Source organism: Ooceraea biroi, chromosome 7 (assembly GCF_003672135.1).
Source record: "Ooceraea biroi isolate clonal line C1 chromosome 7, Obir_v5.4, whole genome shotgun sequence".
Classification (NCBI taxonomy): Eukaryota; Metazoa; Arthropoda; class Insecta; order Hymenoptera; family Formicidae; genus Ooceraea; species Ooceraea biroi.
Genome location: NC_039512.1, coordinates 9112392 through 9130166, shown reverse-complemented (window position 1 = coordinate 9130166; position 17775 = coordinate 9112392). Strand labels below are relative to the sequence as shown.

General features: G+C 43.1%; 1 protein-coding gene across 1 annotated transcript in view; it reads right to left on the bottom strand.

Annotated features, from left to right (window-relative positions):
• Positions 1-17775, bottom strand: part of LOC105285477 (cadherin-related tumor suppressor) — a 59093-nt gene that overhangs the window by 15294 nt on the left and 26024 nt on the right. The window contains exons 2-3 of the mRNA XM_026971310.1: positions 3140-3496; positions 673-909 (exon numbers count right to left, since the gene is read on the bottom strand). Coding sequence (XP_026827111.1) covers positions 673-909; positions 3140-3496 — 594 coding nt within the window. The remainder of the gene's footprint in view (positions 1-672; positions 910-3139; positions 3497-17775) is intronic.

Genomic DNA, 17775 nt, shown 5'->3' with positions numbered 1-17775 from the left:
TATAATTTCATTAACGAGATTGTATGAAACTTTTTTTACATTTTTTTTCCATCGAATCTCACAATCAGTTACGCTATTGGTGCAGTCTGCTACTGAAGTATAAGTGGCCAAAAGTACTGGCTAAATATGGCTTGTCTACGAAACGCAGCATCGGAGAAGACCGCCATTAAAGACTGTCTGTTCATCGATCTGTCCGACTGGTATAGCTGTTAAACCCTAAATTCTAGCGTTGCCTTCTGCTTCAGGTAATATAATAAGACGTGCTCGGATGCTCGAATGTAGAGGCGTGTTCGTGGTTATAATCGCTGCCTCGGGCAACCGACGCGTTTTAGCGTTATATCTGTGCGTCTTTTAGTTCCGATTGATCCGAACGGGAATTTATCTCGATAGGCTGCTGTCGATCCTTTCGTATCCAGTCGTGATCATCAGACCCGCGATGTGTCCATATGCCTCTCTGGCTTACGTCTCCGAAATTATTTACACGTTTTTATTATTATCATTTCGATTCGTAAACGATTTAGAATTTAAATAATTTATCAAGAGCTTTCGTTTTATGCAGAAACGATGCATGATCAATTACCGAGGACAATTATTTATATAAAGAGAAAATATATGTTCTTGACTTTTGATACGGTTAATGGCACAGCGTATGATCTTCCTCTCGATACCAACCTGTTCATAATCGAGACTGGCGGTAAGCGTGAACACGCCGGTGCTCGGATTCAGCGAGAACACATCGTTCGCCCAGTCGGAGATGAGCACGTAGCTCAGCTGGCTGTTGGGTCCGTCGGCATCGGCGTCCGTCGCAACAACCTGGCCAACGCGACTGCCTCTCGGCACGTTCTCCGGAACGTCAAATGAATAGGCAGTGCTTTGGAAGGTCGGCGCGTTGTCGTTAGTATCGGTCACCTGCGAAAAACCAATAGTTTTTTTTACTAATTATTACGTAAATTATCACGTGAAGAAGTAGCAGTAATAGTTTCTAGTACAAAATATTGTACAATTCTTCTACGCAAGCGTTGTTTGTTGTCTGCTGCTATTTAAAGGCCATTCTCTGCGAAATAAATGTCCGCGTCTTTTTGTTTCCCAAGAGTTCTCCCCGTCGACTCTTTCTCTTTGGACCGCTTCAGAAGACACAGTGAGTTGCTTTCATTTCGAACGTCCCCTTTCAACCCTCGTAAAAGCAGGAGCGTACATGCGCACCTCTTAATAGACCCGGAAGTCGGCTACGTGCGATCTTAAAATAAACACTCTCTCGGGGGAATAAAATCGGCTTGAATCGCGCGCACTCAACGTCATTCTTGGATAAACAGGCCGCCACCGGAAATATTCGCGCCGCACTGCCCCTGTCTCACTCGTCTCTTTGAATTATCGTATCTCGCTCTTCTTGCGAGCGCAGTAGTCCCAGGATGAGAAAACATTCTCAGAGCCCCACGGCTATTTATCCATGTAACAATGCGCTCATTGTGATCGATCGTCGCGGCAGCGGTGAAACGCGCGATCGAAAAGGACGGCTCTCGATTGGTAGTGATAATAAATGGCGTCGGTGTTGAAAATATCATTTTCAACACACTTTTGGTAACGCTTTCAATGTCTCTTGCATATTCTTTAGGTTGAATTAAACGTATAATCTCAACTATTCTGTCATTCTCAGATCACGTGAAACACTTGCGACCACTGGCGGATCTTGGGGAGGCGGCGCGGGCGGTTTCGGGTTAAAACCCCCCTTCGAAATAAAGAAATCAGTCTTGCTGAATTTGTTTGAAAAATCTAGGAAGAAAATACGTGATACTAAGAAAAATATTAAATCAAATAATTTTGTCAAAACCCTCCCCTCCCCCATTATCGACATCAGGATCCGCGCTAGTGCTCGCGGCACTTGGAAATACACAACGATATATAAAGAGAGTCAAAGTCGCTGATAGAAAAAATAATACTGTTTCTGTGTGCAAACAGTTTGCACACAGAAACAGAAACAAGCTCTCTCGTTGAGGCGATGAGAGATGGTTGGGGCTATTGTCGTATGCACGTGTACAGCAACTATGCGCTATTCGCATGGTGGGTCGGCGAGCAATCGCGGATTTATCTTCCGGGTGATATCTGCGCGGCTACGCAATAGCGTAACATTGTTCTGCTCGAGATCGCTTGTTACGATAAACAACATTGACTTATGCGTACGGCATTATAACCGTACCTCGCTCCATCGACATTTTCGTCTGATTACCGCCATTAATTGACAAATATCAGATCCATCTGCGATTTTTTTTACCCACGAGAAATAGCGCGCAGTGCCAGAGTGCAATTCATTGTTTAACTAATTCACCATCAAGACTGATTGTGAGTTCTTTCGTTTATTGGAACGGCGATTGACCGTTTTGAAATTGACTGTTAATTGGTTTCATCATATGAGATAATGACACTTTTCGCCACGAGATTCTTTATTCCGAAAGACCATTCGTTTTTCTCTCTCGCGATGATTCTTCTACCGAGGAAGAATGAGCCGATGCCATTGAGTTCGTTCGCTTATATACGACAATCGAGTTCCATCACGAGCGCTGACTTATTATTTAAACTGCGAGAAGGAATCAATATGAAGCAATAGATTACAGTTATATGGTAGGAAGTCGTCGGCGACCTTTAGGCACGGGAACGTGTCTAATGCATTATCGATTTGACTCCTCGCTCGTATTGAGCGTTTCGATACTTGGGAACACAATCGGACTCTCTCTTGGGTCTTTGTCCCGGCGGCGGCGCTCTCCAAGACTAGAAACTGTTGCCATTTTAGATATCTCGCGGTGCGTTCAAAGAGAATGACCGTTTCCTATTATCCAGTTTCATCCATTCTTCTCTGCGAGAATCAAGCGATTAACATGAAAATGTCTTTTGTAGCAAATTTGTATTTCCCCAAAAGATGTCTCCATTTTGCGTCGAGATAAAACGAATGCTGCGACAATGAACCCAATAATCTCTCACGGCAATAACGTTTAATTGCCCTTAGAATACGCGACGGTAGCAGCAGCATCGACGATTTGTACGTACACGACGTTCTCGCATTTGAGTGTACGACAGGCACTTTAATCGGTGCGTATTAATGTACATATACGACCCTATATACTACATACACATACGTCGATCTCACCTGTACATTAAGAACAATGTCCCGATGTTGCAGACCATCGTCGGCGCGCACCTTCAACACGTATCTCTCCTTTGTTTCCCTATCGAGGGCCCCGGCGAGTCTCAGCTGGCCGGTGGTTGGATGCAGTTTAAAGTGACTCTGCGTCTCATTGTTGTCGTCTGCGGCCTCGCCGCTATTGCCAGGATGATGATGCTCCGACAGCAGGGTATAGGTCAAAGTACCAATGGTGTCTGGATCATAGGCCTTGAGCACCGTGACGACGGTATTGGGCGGTGCCTCCTCGGAAATTTTAAATTTCCACGGCCCCGGGCCCCACGTCGGTGCCACGTCGTTCTTGTCCAGCACCGTCACGCGTACCTGCGGCAAGAAGAGGGTACGACGATTAAAAGTGGTTCGTCTTGAGGTCATTGGTCATTCTGGTATGATCGGCTCCGATGATTGAGTCATCGGTGACTCGACGATAACGACGGGATTGTCGGCTGGGGAGGAACGTTCGGAAAACATTGTCCTGGGAAAGCATCGTGTTTTTTCTCTCGTAACGATCTGAATCGGTTCCTTAAGGATATGTGTCGCAAAAAAAATTAAAACCAAACTATGGTAATATATAACAAAAGCTCGTGCACATGTCTATTATTATGCATTTACTTTTGCTAATACTTATATAAAAACAAATTCCTATTATTGAATATGTTGAAAGAGATAGATGCTGCAATTTTAAGAGGTTTTGAGACCCAAACCAATTTATCCAAACATAATATTTGATGTGAACAGTTTGGTCGACGCTGCAGATGTGTAAAATTACATGTAAAATCGAACGAGACAGACGTACGAAGGTCGTTACGGAGTCGAAGTCACGGTATGCATGCGAACACTCGTGAGAAAGTTAGCTTTTCGATCCCGCTTGTGCATGCCTCATTTCATTAAGTTCTCAGTCACGTCAACGGCAACCATGGTTTATGTGACTATCGGTAGCCAGTATGTCGAAAAGCGGGAAGAACATTGATCAAATTATTCGAAAACGTAATGTGAAAATAATAATACCGAGAGACGTGATGAGACAATCAATATATTTAATCATGATAAATATCTATGATAAAAAAATTAAAAAAACTTTTAAAATGTGGCTAGTTTAAAGAAATTCGTGGATGATTGATAATTGCATTCTTTCATCCCGCGCACGTGTAACTGTATGGTTGACATGCGCGCTCATAAACTCGAAGAAAATACGAATTTAATGGAAATATAATATTCGCTTGAATGATCTGTTTCGCACGGGAGAAAGGCGCGAAGCGTTTTTCCTTTTACAATCACTCGATGACACGAAACGCGGTAAGTCTCATGTATGCATAATCCAATCGACGAATAAATACGCGAGCATTTCTCAGGTAGGAAGCTTTTATGTAATAGGCGATACGAAGGTGCGTGCATCTGTCTTCTCAGTAATTAGTCGGAACTTCTTGTCACTGATGGAGTGGTTACCATCGATTATTGCTCTTAAATGTCTAGGCGCGCTCGTAACGTCATCGGTAAAACAGCGTTTTGGTATGATGTAACAACAGTTGGAATCTTCAGCTTCTGGGTGATCTTCCTACAAAAAGGATCATCGATAATGTCACTTGATTTCGCAATTTTGAAGCAACGTTCATAAGATTTACTTTTAGAAAAATGTTATTTATTTTCTCTAGATCGTCATAAATCAAGGATCGTACTCTGTACACGTGTCATAAATACAATTAACTGAATATATTTGGCAAAACTTGCTCGTCAAGTCACAGTTCTGGGTTGTTTTTCAAAAGAACGAACGCGTAGTAGATCTTTCGCAATCTCCCAAGTCGAACGTCGAGTCAATAAATGTTACGGGCAAGCCGGCAATGTTGGTAAAAATCGATACGATAAGAGATATCGATAACGGGCCCGAGATTGAGCTCATTCGCCTAATGTATTCACGCGTACGCAGAGCCAGGAATACCGATGCTGTTCGACGAGGTAAATTTATGCAACGCTCGCTCAAGCTGGTCCACCATTACGACAACGTTGTCGTCGATAATTATAGGAGGGCCCGCTGTCGTCATTAATAGCGGCTATCGACAGCCCCGTGTTAAATGGCCGCGACGTATCTTAACTTTCCGACACGGTTCACACGATCCGTAAGATTGGCCTTATCTCGTAATGATACGATAACGCCGCCGATTATTGTGTGAACCGTTTGTTCGCCACCCATGCATGATACCCCTGTGTGCTAAGCAAACCGATATTTATTTCAGGCAGACCTCTGCCTCGTAAATAACGCGCTTGGTTATGATTCCTCGGCGTCTTTTGTACCTTATTAAACGGTTCTTATTTTATAATTAATTATAAATGATTTTAAATCATCGAGCACTAATTAGCGCTTGTCTAATTGACCGTAAAACTATCTCAAACTTTTTCCGCTTCTCTTGTCATTTATTTTCATGCGAGTTTGATCTCGAATCATTCAGAAGGGTTATCGGCGTATTGAAAAATATTATATTCCATGCACAACGCATTTTTATGTAAGTATTCATTTATAAATACGAAAATATAAATCTGAAAATTACACTATGTAATTTATTTCCTGAAATTTCTCATTTATATGACATGTAATAAATCATTTGTTGATTGTATAAACTACTAACCTAGAAAGACTTAACAATCAATGGTTCGAAGTTTTTAAACTTGCTATCCTAATTTGATCTAAAGGGATAAACTTATTAATTATCGCAACTTCCTAATTACTACTCGCGAAACCACCATTTGAGATCGCGATTGCGTTAGCAATTGTCGGAATTGGCAGTAATTCTAATTAACTCATTTTCCTTCTCTCTAGTACTAGATTATGCGCATGATAATAATCAAGAAAGATGTTACAATTCACTAATTTAGAGTTGATTAATGTAGATCATCGCAATGTAGTCTCGAATCTGATTGTATCGAGCAAGAACTTATCTATCATGGAATTATAGATGTTATAAAAGAGACAAAAAACTGTTAAAAAGACGAAACTAATGAACAAATTAGCGTTACATTTAATTATGTTCTTTTATTGTTTCTAATACCAAAAGTCATCAATCTTAAATTTATGAAATTCGATTTTGGATTCGGTTAGGTTCGCATGCAGACTACGTCTCTGGCATTGAAATCACCGAGGGCTGCATCAAATTTCATTGCGAAAGATCTGTTGAGACTGCAGCTTTGGCTGAAATCAGTTTGTCCAAGTTGTATGACCTGCCTTTTTCTCGCGTTGTCGGCATCATCGACGCGAGTAAGAGGGAACAACGAGCGACGAGCAAGGAGACGGCAACAATAAGCAGACAAATCAGTACGATCATATAGCTGTCTCTCGGTTACAATCGCAATTCCTTCTCTCTCTCTCTCTCTCTCTCTCTCTCTCTCTAGTTTTTGCTATACTCTCCCTTCATCTTGTTCACTCGCGCTCCTCGCTCTGCTCCTTCGATGTGACGCGAGAGCGCGGTATATGGGCGGTAAGAAACGCCCGGAGAGAAGTATTCGGAGTGCAAGGAAAGATGGTATCTGCGTCAGCGCGGTCGGGGATCAGCGGATCGGATCGAGTCGCTCAGCGGGGGTTTCTTTGGGTCATGCACGAAGTGAGTCCCATTCTTCTGGAGCCCGCTCCGTCCCATCGCTCCTGGGTCCGCCAGCTTCGTTCCTCTGCCCCTCTCTCCCGCTTTGCAAGGCATGCATCGCACAGGCTGATACTCTTCGAGAGAATGAGAGAGGGGGAGAGAGGGAGAGAGCCCTGTCCCTTTTACCGAACGGGGTCCTATAGGTTCTCTATGAGGGGTCGAACCACTGACATCGACCGATTAATAACGTGTCTTCGTGGGGGCCCACATGACCCACGACGATGACGACGATGACGACGACAACGGCGACGGCGACCGAGAAAGAGAACGAGAGAAAGGAGAGAGAGAGAAATTTAAAGGGTACACCATAATTCCGTATAACATCCGGAGACAATAAGATATGTATCTACTAATAGTCGCTTTTCTCCCGGGTTCCATATGACACGCGGAGAAATCCGAGAGTCCAAGATGAAAAATATATATGGGAATATGATCGCGGAAGATGTTATCTGCAAAGCTCGATGTTCCCCGACATTTTTTCGGCTCATGGCTTTTAACAAACGGCTTAAAATTCCACGAGATTCGACAGATATTATTAATCCTGAATAAGTCTAGGCTGAGATCAATTGCAGTGGTCAATTTTTCTAAGACTTTGCTCTTAGCTCTTACGTGATTTTCGTCTTTTATTTGCTCTTTTATCACATTCGATGCAGGCACACACATGATTAGATGTGAAATCAAACTATTCAGAGACGCAAAACAGTCAAATGATTACATTCGGATAAAAATTCTATCTCAATTCTTAGCATGCACGACATACATAAAAGATTGCACTTAAATTGATACAACGATAATTATCAAGAGAGTCGGAGATTTGTGAAGAAAACACGTACTACAATCGGTGCAATTATCACACGATTTTCCACTTCCCGCATGGCCGCCTCGCATAACGTTTGAAATTCCGCGATGTGTATCTGTTAATAGTTGCTTCACGCTTCGCGGTTGCAAGTCGCGCATCGTGAACGATGCGAGCATGCAACGATGCAGCGTTATTGTGACGTAATTATCGCACGATTATTACGCGCGCGGACGAGCGCGTCAACAATCACAGAATCGTACTTTTTAACTGATTGATTGAGTCAGTTCAATCTCTCAATGAATCATTTTTCAAGAAAATTCGTGAAACTTTACAATGCTCTGAATAGCAGAATTTGATAAACTTCGATCAACGTAGCGAATCCGCAATTTTGAGTTCACGTTGTCGGAAAAAGAAGAGAGAAGTGGAATTTTGATCACTTATTCTCTAGTTGATTCTTTGAATAAATGGTGAGTTGATAAAGGCGAGATACATTTTCGGCGAGAGAAAGAATATTGAAGCTTTGACATGCCATAACTTAATAACGATTTGCCGCCAGCACAGATCCTGTAGGCCATTTAAAGGATGGGAATGTAACCCCGTATAACACATCCGTGTGGAGCAACAAGATGTATATTCATGGTGCTTAGGACTAATAGCTTTGTTTCCCCGTCTACTACGAACTGTCACTCAATAGGATACGAGATAGTAAGTCAGAATGCTTGACATCGCACGTCATGTAATTTATCTGACGGATGCCACGAGCGAACTCTTCCCATCAATCGTACTACTCTGTCGTATCGCCCGTACAGAATATCTCGTGATGCCTCATCTACAAATCTGCGTTTCATCTATAAACGCTCTCATACAGTAATACAGGAAATTCTCTCGCGACCAAAAAAATATTGAAACGCATCTCTGAGACTTATTTATAGTCGCAGGATTTATTGGGTTGTAACATGTTATTCGTTCTGTCTTTTTTTAGTTTTTAATAATAGTTGAGCGACACATATTTGTTGTTAAAACTGCTAAATAAATGGTACGAATATATGTTATAATTATAACCATGGGCGCCCGGAGGGAGGGACAAGGAGAGGTAGTTGCCTCTCCCCTGAAATTGGAAAATTGCAACGTTAAAATTCTAAATCATAAACAAAAAACGAGAAGAAAAGAAAAGAAATTTCATAAATAAATAATACACATAAATTATATATCTGATATAATTTCGAAATGAAAATTTTCCTTTTGTTTTTTATTTGAGTTTCCTATCTTTAGAGGAATCTTAAGGTTTTGCCCCCTCTTGAATTTTTTTTCTGCGGGCGCCCATGGTTATAACTCAATATTAATCGAATTGAAAACTTATAAAGAGAAACTAGAAGAAAATGAGAAATTTCCATTTAACAGAAGAGCACAGGATCGTGTAATAATAATCATCGTTTGTTTTCCGTCTCGATGAGTTTGACTTTTCAAAGATATGATGCATCGCTCGTGCACGAGATCCAAATTCGTGTGGCATCGGCCCTCGATCGGATTATCGCGTGTACCAGAATACGCGTCCAAATAAGAGGACAAAAATATCTTTGAGGCCAGTCCGCTGACATCGTCGACGATCGATAACGTGAATTTGCGACTTTGTCAGGACACGGGTAAAGTCACAATGTCGTCATATCTTATGCACGCCGATCGACGAACCTGGCCAGTCAGGTACCTACGTGCTGATCGCATCGTTTGCAACATTGTGTCACAGGAGGGCCAAGCATATTAATTTGCGTCCATCGCGCAGAGTCTGACAGGCGACGATGAAAGAGGAGGAATCCGGGCCCGGTGTCCTTGAACTTGGCTCTTCCCGCGAATCATCGCGTTCCCACTGTCGTCATTGCAATTTCGATCGATTTTGCTCCCGGATCCGGCACCTCCTACCTTATAATACCAAAGTGCAAGAGAGATTCAACAAGTTTCGATGACACTTTTGAACGAACGTTAATTAACGTTAAAATAGTTTGTTAATAATAACGAAAGTGTTGGATGCCCAGAGACAAAGCAAAACCATTATAAGGATACGAAGAAGAAGGTTAGGGGATAGGCTCTATCTCATCTCCCAAGTCGTGAGTAAGGAAGGTCTCGTCGAGAGAACGAGCAAGTAAGTGGTAAGCTGGGAGGAGATATCTTTAGCGTTGGTAGAGAGGTCTAAGGTTGTCAAAGAGGCTCGTTCGGGGACGATGCACCTTCGTGCATATGGGATATTGCAGCGACTTTTTTTCCGCCGTGTCTTGAGGATGCAATTAAAAAAGGAGGAGCTGAGCGAGCGCGAAGACAGGAGACAGGGGGAACGGGGGAGCAGAGGACAGGCTGACGAGGAAGCCTTCTAAGTTTCCGCTGCGGTCTCTCGCCTACGGGGCCCGCTTTGTTTTTCTCGCCGTCCCCATAGTCTTCCCTGCCCTCGCACTCCCGAGAGTGCGAGTGTGCCAAAGAACGACTCTCGCGATTGCGCGGCCCTGACCGACGGGGTCCATTGAACGGACGAGATGTCGCGGCAGGCCGCAACGCGCGGCTCAAGTATCCGTTACACGTGGAATATGTCACGGGAAAATGGGCCCCAACACCAGGAGATCGGTAGCAGCGTCCACCTCCGAGATGCGTATGGTCTTCAATCGAAACTGAATGTTTATTCTGATTTTCCGTACACCTATAAAGAAATTTTTCTGATGCAGAACGTGGAGGTATGCTGCAATTGGGATATTTGGGATGACGACGGAGAAACATTTCTGTCCCTCTCAGAAAGTTCTCGGAAACCAGTTTGTTTTATAGCAATATCGGTTGCGAATTCATATGAAATTTCTTTCGCGTATTTTTGCGACAATGTCCGGCAAAGAGGCATTTTTTCTCAAGCTATCCTCTTAAATTCTAATTATTAAATTTAAATTTAGCGAATAGATTAGATTAAATTCTAATTTAGCGATTTTAGCGATCTCCCCCCCTCTCTCTCTCTCTCTCTCTCTCTCTCTCTCTCTGTTTCTTCCTCAAAACGTCTGCTCGTTTTGCCTTTGTCTCGTCTTCACGTGAGAATTTGTTTAACTTCTATGACAATATTAATCAAATGAGGTATTGTCATTGTGTTTAAAATTTGTTAAAAACGTGTTGAAAGTTGGAGGCCATCAGAATCTCGAAAACTATATTTAGTTAATGTTTTCTTATTGAATGTTATTTAGCGATTATTTCTAGCTACTTGCGACATTAATCGCACATCTTTAGAAACAGTTTCACGCAGAACAATAATGAGAATGAGAAGGTGATTTCAACTGTCAATCATTTATCGTAACGATGATTATACAATACTTTGCTAAATTAATCGGATTCCGTGCAGCACTCGACGCATTGAAAGAAAACTAATTTCCGGCAGATAAACGGTCCGAGAGATCGAGGAACACGCAGATCGATACACTCGCCGCCGATCATCGGATAATTAAAATGACATCCTGCGCGGCCACGTTCTCCTCGCGCGCGCTAAATTATGCGCTCGCCGAGATCTTCTTATTCGCGACGTGTCTCGTGAATAAGAAGATCGTAGGTGCGACTACGTGGAAGAGTAAAAGAAGGGATGCGCGTACGTACACGTACCCGCGTGTGCGTCTATATGTACGGGGTGACCCGTAATTATTGGAGTCTCTTTAACGATAGTTTCTCTCTTTGTATAACATGTACTTTTCATCTCTACAACGAAATTTGCAATTGGAAAGTCTCTTAAAGCGACGATTTAAACTTGGACGCAGGGAGGATATCATTTCGTAGCCAGCTCATTTTCAATGCCAGAAGCCACTGAGGTGGTCAAATGCAAAATATTGAAAAGGCATTTTCAATGTTGGACAATTTGGAAACCGCGAGAGTGTTGACATTCTCATGAAAGACACGTCAGTGCGAGATCGACGAAAGGCATCCAGCAAAGAACATCCGGCGATTTTGGATCACCCCGTGTGCATTTATGTACGAGTGGAGGAGCGATCAAAGCGAGCGTGTAAGAGGAGAGCGCAGAGGAGAGAGAGAGAGAGAGAGAGAGAGAGAGAGAGAGAGAGAGAGAAGGGCGACGAGGAGGACGGCGATGAGAACGCGGTAAGAAAAGAAAAACGAGGCAGAAAGTAAGTGGAGTGACGCGCGCGTGGAAGTGGAACAAGGAGGGAAGATGGAGAGAAACTCTAGAGGAGGATAAAGGAGGAGGAGAGCGAGAAAGAGAGAAAGAGGACGGAGAGAAGGGAGGTCAGGATTGTCTGGCAAAGGAACCTCTAACAACCTATGATCACGTTATTAATTGAAAGAAGACCGCCGATGCTACTGGTTACGCCACTGACTTTACGTGCCGTGTTATGGCCGTGTGGCACCGGCACGGGCTCATTTTTTAACGGAACATTCTCGTCGATACGTATACATGCACACATACAACACACACATATCCGCGTGTGCACGCGCACGGGTGTCCCTCCGTGCCTGTGTGTGCATGCACGTGCGGTATATAAAATCTCGCGCCAGCATTACCCTCGTCCGGGGGTGAAGTTCCGCGGAGATAAGGAGATACGCGCGCGAATATAATGAGATTGTAACGAGTTTAGCCGTAATTGACGACGGCCCGAGTAGACTCAGAAGAAAGGAGGAAGAAAAGCAGGAAGCGCCCTACGTTCTTACAAGAGCCGAGTTATTGGCTTTTTCGTGTAAAACTCGGCAAACTGGGTGAGATGGGAATTTGCGCGCGCGGAGTATAACACATGAGATATTTTTTATAAACATCTTGCGCTATATAGACGGTCAAACGCAACTGTTTGCGTAAATGAAATTTTCAGCGATGCAGAAAAATATTTTCGGCCGATTTTGAGGATGCGGCAATGTAATATTTTCGAGTTTTTAACAAATTCTAGCAAATATTGAGAGTTTCGCTCTCGTAATTTAATAAAATTAAATTATTAAATTATTTATTAATTTAACAAAACCGGATATTTACTCTGAAAAACGAGCGAGTGAGGAACGGATCTGGGATCTTGGTCCTTTTGTCGGGTAGGCAGCTGGATATCACGCTTCCGAAGGAGAAAGTCGCGAGTCAATTACACGTAGCGGTGAACTAGCGAGCGACATAGCTGGCGATACGCGTGTCTCCTTCGATTACGTGGGATATGACTCTCGTTATCCGAGTGCTCCACGAGAGCAGAAAGAGATTCGGGGATCGCTTTAAATCTACAGGCGCGCTCTCTCCAAAAAAATTGCGTCAATTGTTAAACAATCGAACTGGGATACCTTTAACAGCGTAACTTGTAATAAAGTGCGATGATTAACAAATTTCGTGAATTGGTTTCTTTTTGCAAAATTGGAAGATTAAATTATGCAATTTCTAAACGGAAAGAAGAATGAAAAATCGCGCCAAGTCGGTTACGCGGGATATGACACGCGCGTACGTGCTGTGGGCGAGAAGCTGGGTCCATCGGAGTGCAGTCCGAGTGCAAACCAGGGCCGTGCTAGAAATGAGGACCGCTCGAGAGGCGAAGGGAAAGAGAGAGAAAGACGAAGAGAGAAGGTGAAAGAGAAAAAGAATGTGCCGGTCGAGCAACTCTTGCGCGACAGTCCGGAGTGTAGGTACGTTATATGCGTATATAGCGTGCAGGCGCGTAGAACACGTTCCGTAAAGGAAAGGAAAGAGGAAGAAAGGGGAGAGCAAGACGGGGCAAGGCGGGGTAAAAAGACGGAGGTTGCGGGCAGGCCCGGGTAGGCTTATCAGAAAAATTTGTGGCGCGTGAGGCGTCATTTTTTGCGCGCACGGCATTTCGCGCATTCGTACGGATTTTGTGCGGGTGAGAAGTTAAATTCGTTGTTTGTAATTGCATTGTGTGACGCCGCGCCATAAATAAATCGACCTCCTCGCGTTTTTTTCACGCGCGGGAGGTGCCTTACGTGCCGCCGTACGTAAGTAGTTTCCTCTTTCTCTTGTAATTGCTCGTGCTAAATCAATCACGTAAACGAAAAATCAAAAGTGAACGTTCGCTCTTCTCCCGCGTTCTTCTTCTCGCGTACGAGTTGCGTGACGATATTTATACTGGAGATTTTCGTAATCTTTGTAATTCGAAGGAATTCACGCATTTCGTTACGCGTTTCGTCTTTCTCGCGTCGAGATGACTCAGAAATATCAGTTGAATGCAAAATAGCGGTTTGTTCCGCTCGAGAGGATACCCCGCCTCATACTCGTGGCATTGGACGTCTCTCTTTTGCAATCTAGCGATCAGCGAAGAAATTCGCGCGGCGTTGTTTTCTCGCGCGCATTCTTCGACTTAAATTGTCCGCTGTTTATTATCGCATTGTCGCGCGTCCAGGCCGAAAGTTATATTTTTTATATTTATCCGCCGGTTGCAAACCTAGCATCGTGGTTTATTTTTTGGCGCGTTTGGTTGGCTGTGATATTAATAATAACAATTGATACTTTTACCCTTACTGCGCTCGTATTAATCACATTATTGAAATATCGTATAATAATCGTAATAACAAAACGGAAGGACGATTTTTTTTCGAGAAATCGAATTACGTGAATGACTTGAAACTACTCGAGAAATCACTACCGGCATGCGCCTTCTTTGGGGTATTCACTGTATCGACTTTAGAGTACATTCTCGGGCTCGGCCGGAGACTGTGGGTTGGTGTGCGATAACGCACGGCATTCCTCCATTTTCTGCGTCTCTAATAACCATCCAGTGGATATCCAGTCTGATATTTGTGGTCGCGACCTAGCGCGCGTCTTGATTCCCGTGTGAAAATGTCTGCATTTTGTGTGAGGGGATGGTTTGTGTTTGCAAGAAATTGTTTTATCAATTCAATAGAAACATACCTATATAACAAAACGAATAATACAGAGACGAGTAGCGAGGCGATCAACCTTGCATTAATCATAAACAAACAAGTAACAAAAGTTGATTTTTTTTTTTAAATTGCGTCAAATCTTGCGTAATATTGCATAGTCTAAAACGGGCTTTAAACTGTGCACACTCGTAGCCTCTAAATAATACAAATATGGATCCCGTCGTGCATTATTATTTGTATTTTGATACTTGCATGTCGCGTGTCGTATTCCAAATTTTTTCGTAATTTAATAATCTTTGTTACAACAGAAAATATGGAACAGACAACACGAGACGTAAATTGCATCGAGATACAACTTTTTCGAGAGATACGAGAGATACATCACCGTTAAAATATGTGTTGATAAAGCTGAGACATCCTACGTGTGTGTGTGTGTGTGTTTCCATCGTAGAAAAAAATACGACGACGACGGCGATTTTATCAGGAGTAGCCAAGAGGCGCGAGAATCGCGAATAGTTGCGTTTTATCGCAAACCACGGCAGGATCCCTTCGCTATAGCGCGCGCGAGGATGAAATAAAAAGAAAAGTCCTAACGCGCATCCGCATGCTTCGGGATGTTCGCCTCGACGTAAAAGTATTTACTACATTTTACGCATACGATCGACCCGAGATATATGCCTGAGTCGTGCGATGAGCGCGAGTCGTGCGACTCGCACACATCGCTCCATCATCTATCATTTCAAATAAATTTTCCTTCGCTCTCAAAATGTGTTGTATATAAATAGAAAAGTATTATTAATTAGCGAATATTATCTGTTGAGAGTAAGGTCGGATTTACCTACCTACAGACACATACACAGCAACATAAATAGCTGTTTCGTTCATTTCCGCCCTCATTGATCACGGGCGAAAATATTCGCGTCACATACGCGCCTCCACTTCATTCCGCCGTCAATTTCGAGTTTCGAGATATGTTACACGGATATGTCGTCGCAACCCTCCTTCGCTAGCCACCAATTTATTTATAGTCCCCGTTGAGCTACGTATGATTCATGCATTGCCGTTTATGATACACGCCGTCATATTCCACTCACTTCTCCGGTGACGAGTCACCAGAGTCTCACGACTTACGAATTTCTTTCGTCGCACTTGTCGGCACTGGCAGCCCGCAAATTACATCCCCGTCGCGAATTTGGCAGATTGCATATTATTACGGATGTATCCATGACACTCTAGAAAGCTTCAAAAGAAGAAATTTCTACAAGATTTCCAAGAGAAATTGTCACTTTTATTGCATCGATCGGTTTTACAATACGTGAAGGAAATCGGATATTTCTTATCAAGCGTATTTAACATTTCCATCGATTTCATTGAAAAGAGCCAGACAGGAAGAGTGTAATTTCTTTAATGTTCAGTTTCAATACTTGCAATACTAGTCCTCTGTGGAAATCACGATTTAAATGCCCCCCCCCTCCCCCACGATTTAAGTAATAAGAATTATGATAAATAGTCGGGTAAAAATGTGTAGACCACTCATTTCTTTCGTATTCATGTGGGTGTCCGTTCATCGGATGTGTGTTGATCATATCAGCGGTGGTAAATTTTGGCCAGTTCCCCAAGGCATCATCGCTTTTCTAATTACAACTAATCCGCGTAAACGGGGCTGCGTAGCAACGAAGATACGAGTTAATCGCGATAAGTTGCAATTTCGCTGCGGAGAGCGGATCGCAATTACCACTTTCCTTCTCGTGTCGGCGCAGTAGGTCAGATGCAAACTGGTTCTCACCTCGAGCCGCGTAATAAAATACGAGGACAAATGTACAAAGCTATTCGGCGCACGACCGATCACATTCGCGGAGCTTTTACGATAATCTATAGATTTTCGCCAGTTCGCAGAATGCAGAGAAGTATTCTTTACATTGTAAAGAATCATTAGCAAGAGATCATTGCATGACATTATAATGCTTATTATATAAAGTATCACATCGTAATAAATAGTAGATGTACTGAGCACATGTCCAGCCAACACAGCATTGAGAAACTTGAATTTTAATTAGCGAATATATATATATATATTCTTAATTTAATTAATTTTATTTTTAATTATATATATATATATATATATATATTCTTAATTTTTATGATACTTGCGAGACCGATATTTGATAGATCATTTTATTGAAATTATGGCTTGTGACGGCTTGTAAGTTTCCCAGACTTTATACCACTCGTGTAAAATTGTCCTATATTGAGATTGTACCGAGATGAACAAGTCAGTGCAGAAGACAAAAGAGACTCTCAAAAGAGAAGGGGGCGGCGTTTACGCGCGTAAGGCTGACGGAGCAAAGTAACCGACGCGAGAAGAAGAGAAAGAGTAGAAGAGAGGCAGAGGACAAGGATGTAAATCATAATATGTAAATCCGTGTGATTTCGTTTGACTCTGGCTGTGGCTGGCTCGGATGACCGGCCGGCGCTTCGAACTGATGGCCACTTGGCGAGAAACTCGAAAAGGCATTCCGAGACTCGCGCCTCTCTTTCGGCCCCCCCTCATCTCTCGCTCCCTTCTCTTGCCCCTATCCCGTCCCTCGGCTAGATGTTCGTCTTTCTCTTTGACTTCCCGCGATCTTTCTCCTCTTCGTCTTCTTTTTCCAGCTGTTCGTCTTTGCCGGGTCTCCGTTCCCTTCCGTCCATAACTTCCTCCTCTTTAGGTTCGCGACTTAACAATCCACGTCCTCCGCGCTGAGAGGAGTGGCACCTAGGAACGCTCGTAAATAATTTCACGAATCCGAAAGTCGCGACGTGTGCGTCCCCGTGTCCAGTGAAAATTACAAATGCATTTTTGCGAAACGAGATTGCCGCTGTCGCTAAACAACAATTCAACAATTTTCAAGAATCCGTCCGTAAACGGTAAAGTAGAAACGATGATCTTTGTAAAAATGGAACCAAAATAATTGCTCATATATTTTACAGATGGCAGACCTATTATGTATATATAATAGAAATATCAAATAACAATATAGAACGAAAATAGAGTAACGCATTTTCCGCAACTATATACTCATTTTCATGCAATCTTCGTGAAGCAGTCACGTTTCATCATATTTCGTCTTTCTTTCCTTCATGATAAATTATTGCTCGAGCGTCGCAAAAAGGGATAGACTTTTGAATCGGCGACATGTATCGCGCTACGCTTCGTACGATTAAAATCGGAATTAGGTCCATAGTCACGGTCTCTCCCGGCGTCTTTACTGCCGTTAAAAATTCTCACGGGAGGACGAACGCGCGAGCGGGAGGAAGAGCCTGGAGACTAGAGAGGGCCATAAATAATTCCGAGGATCCGTTTACCTGAGGGG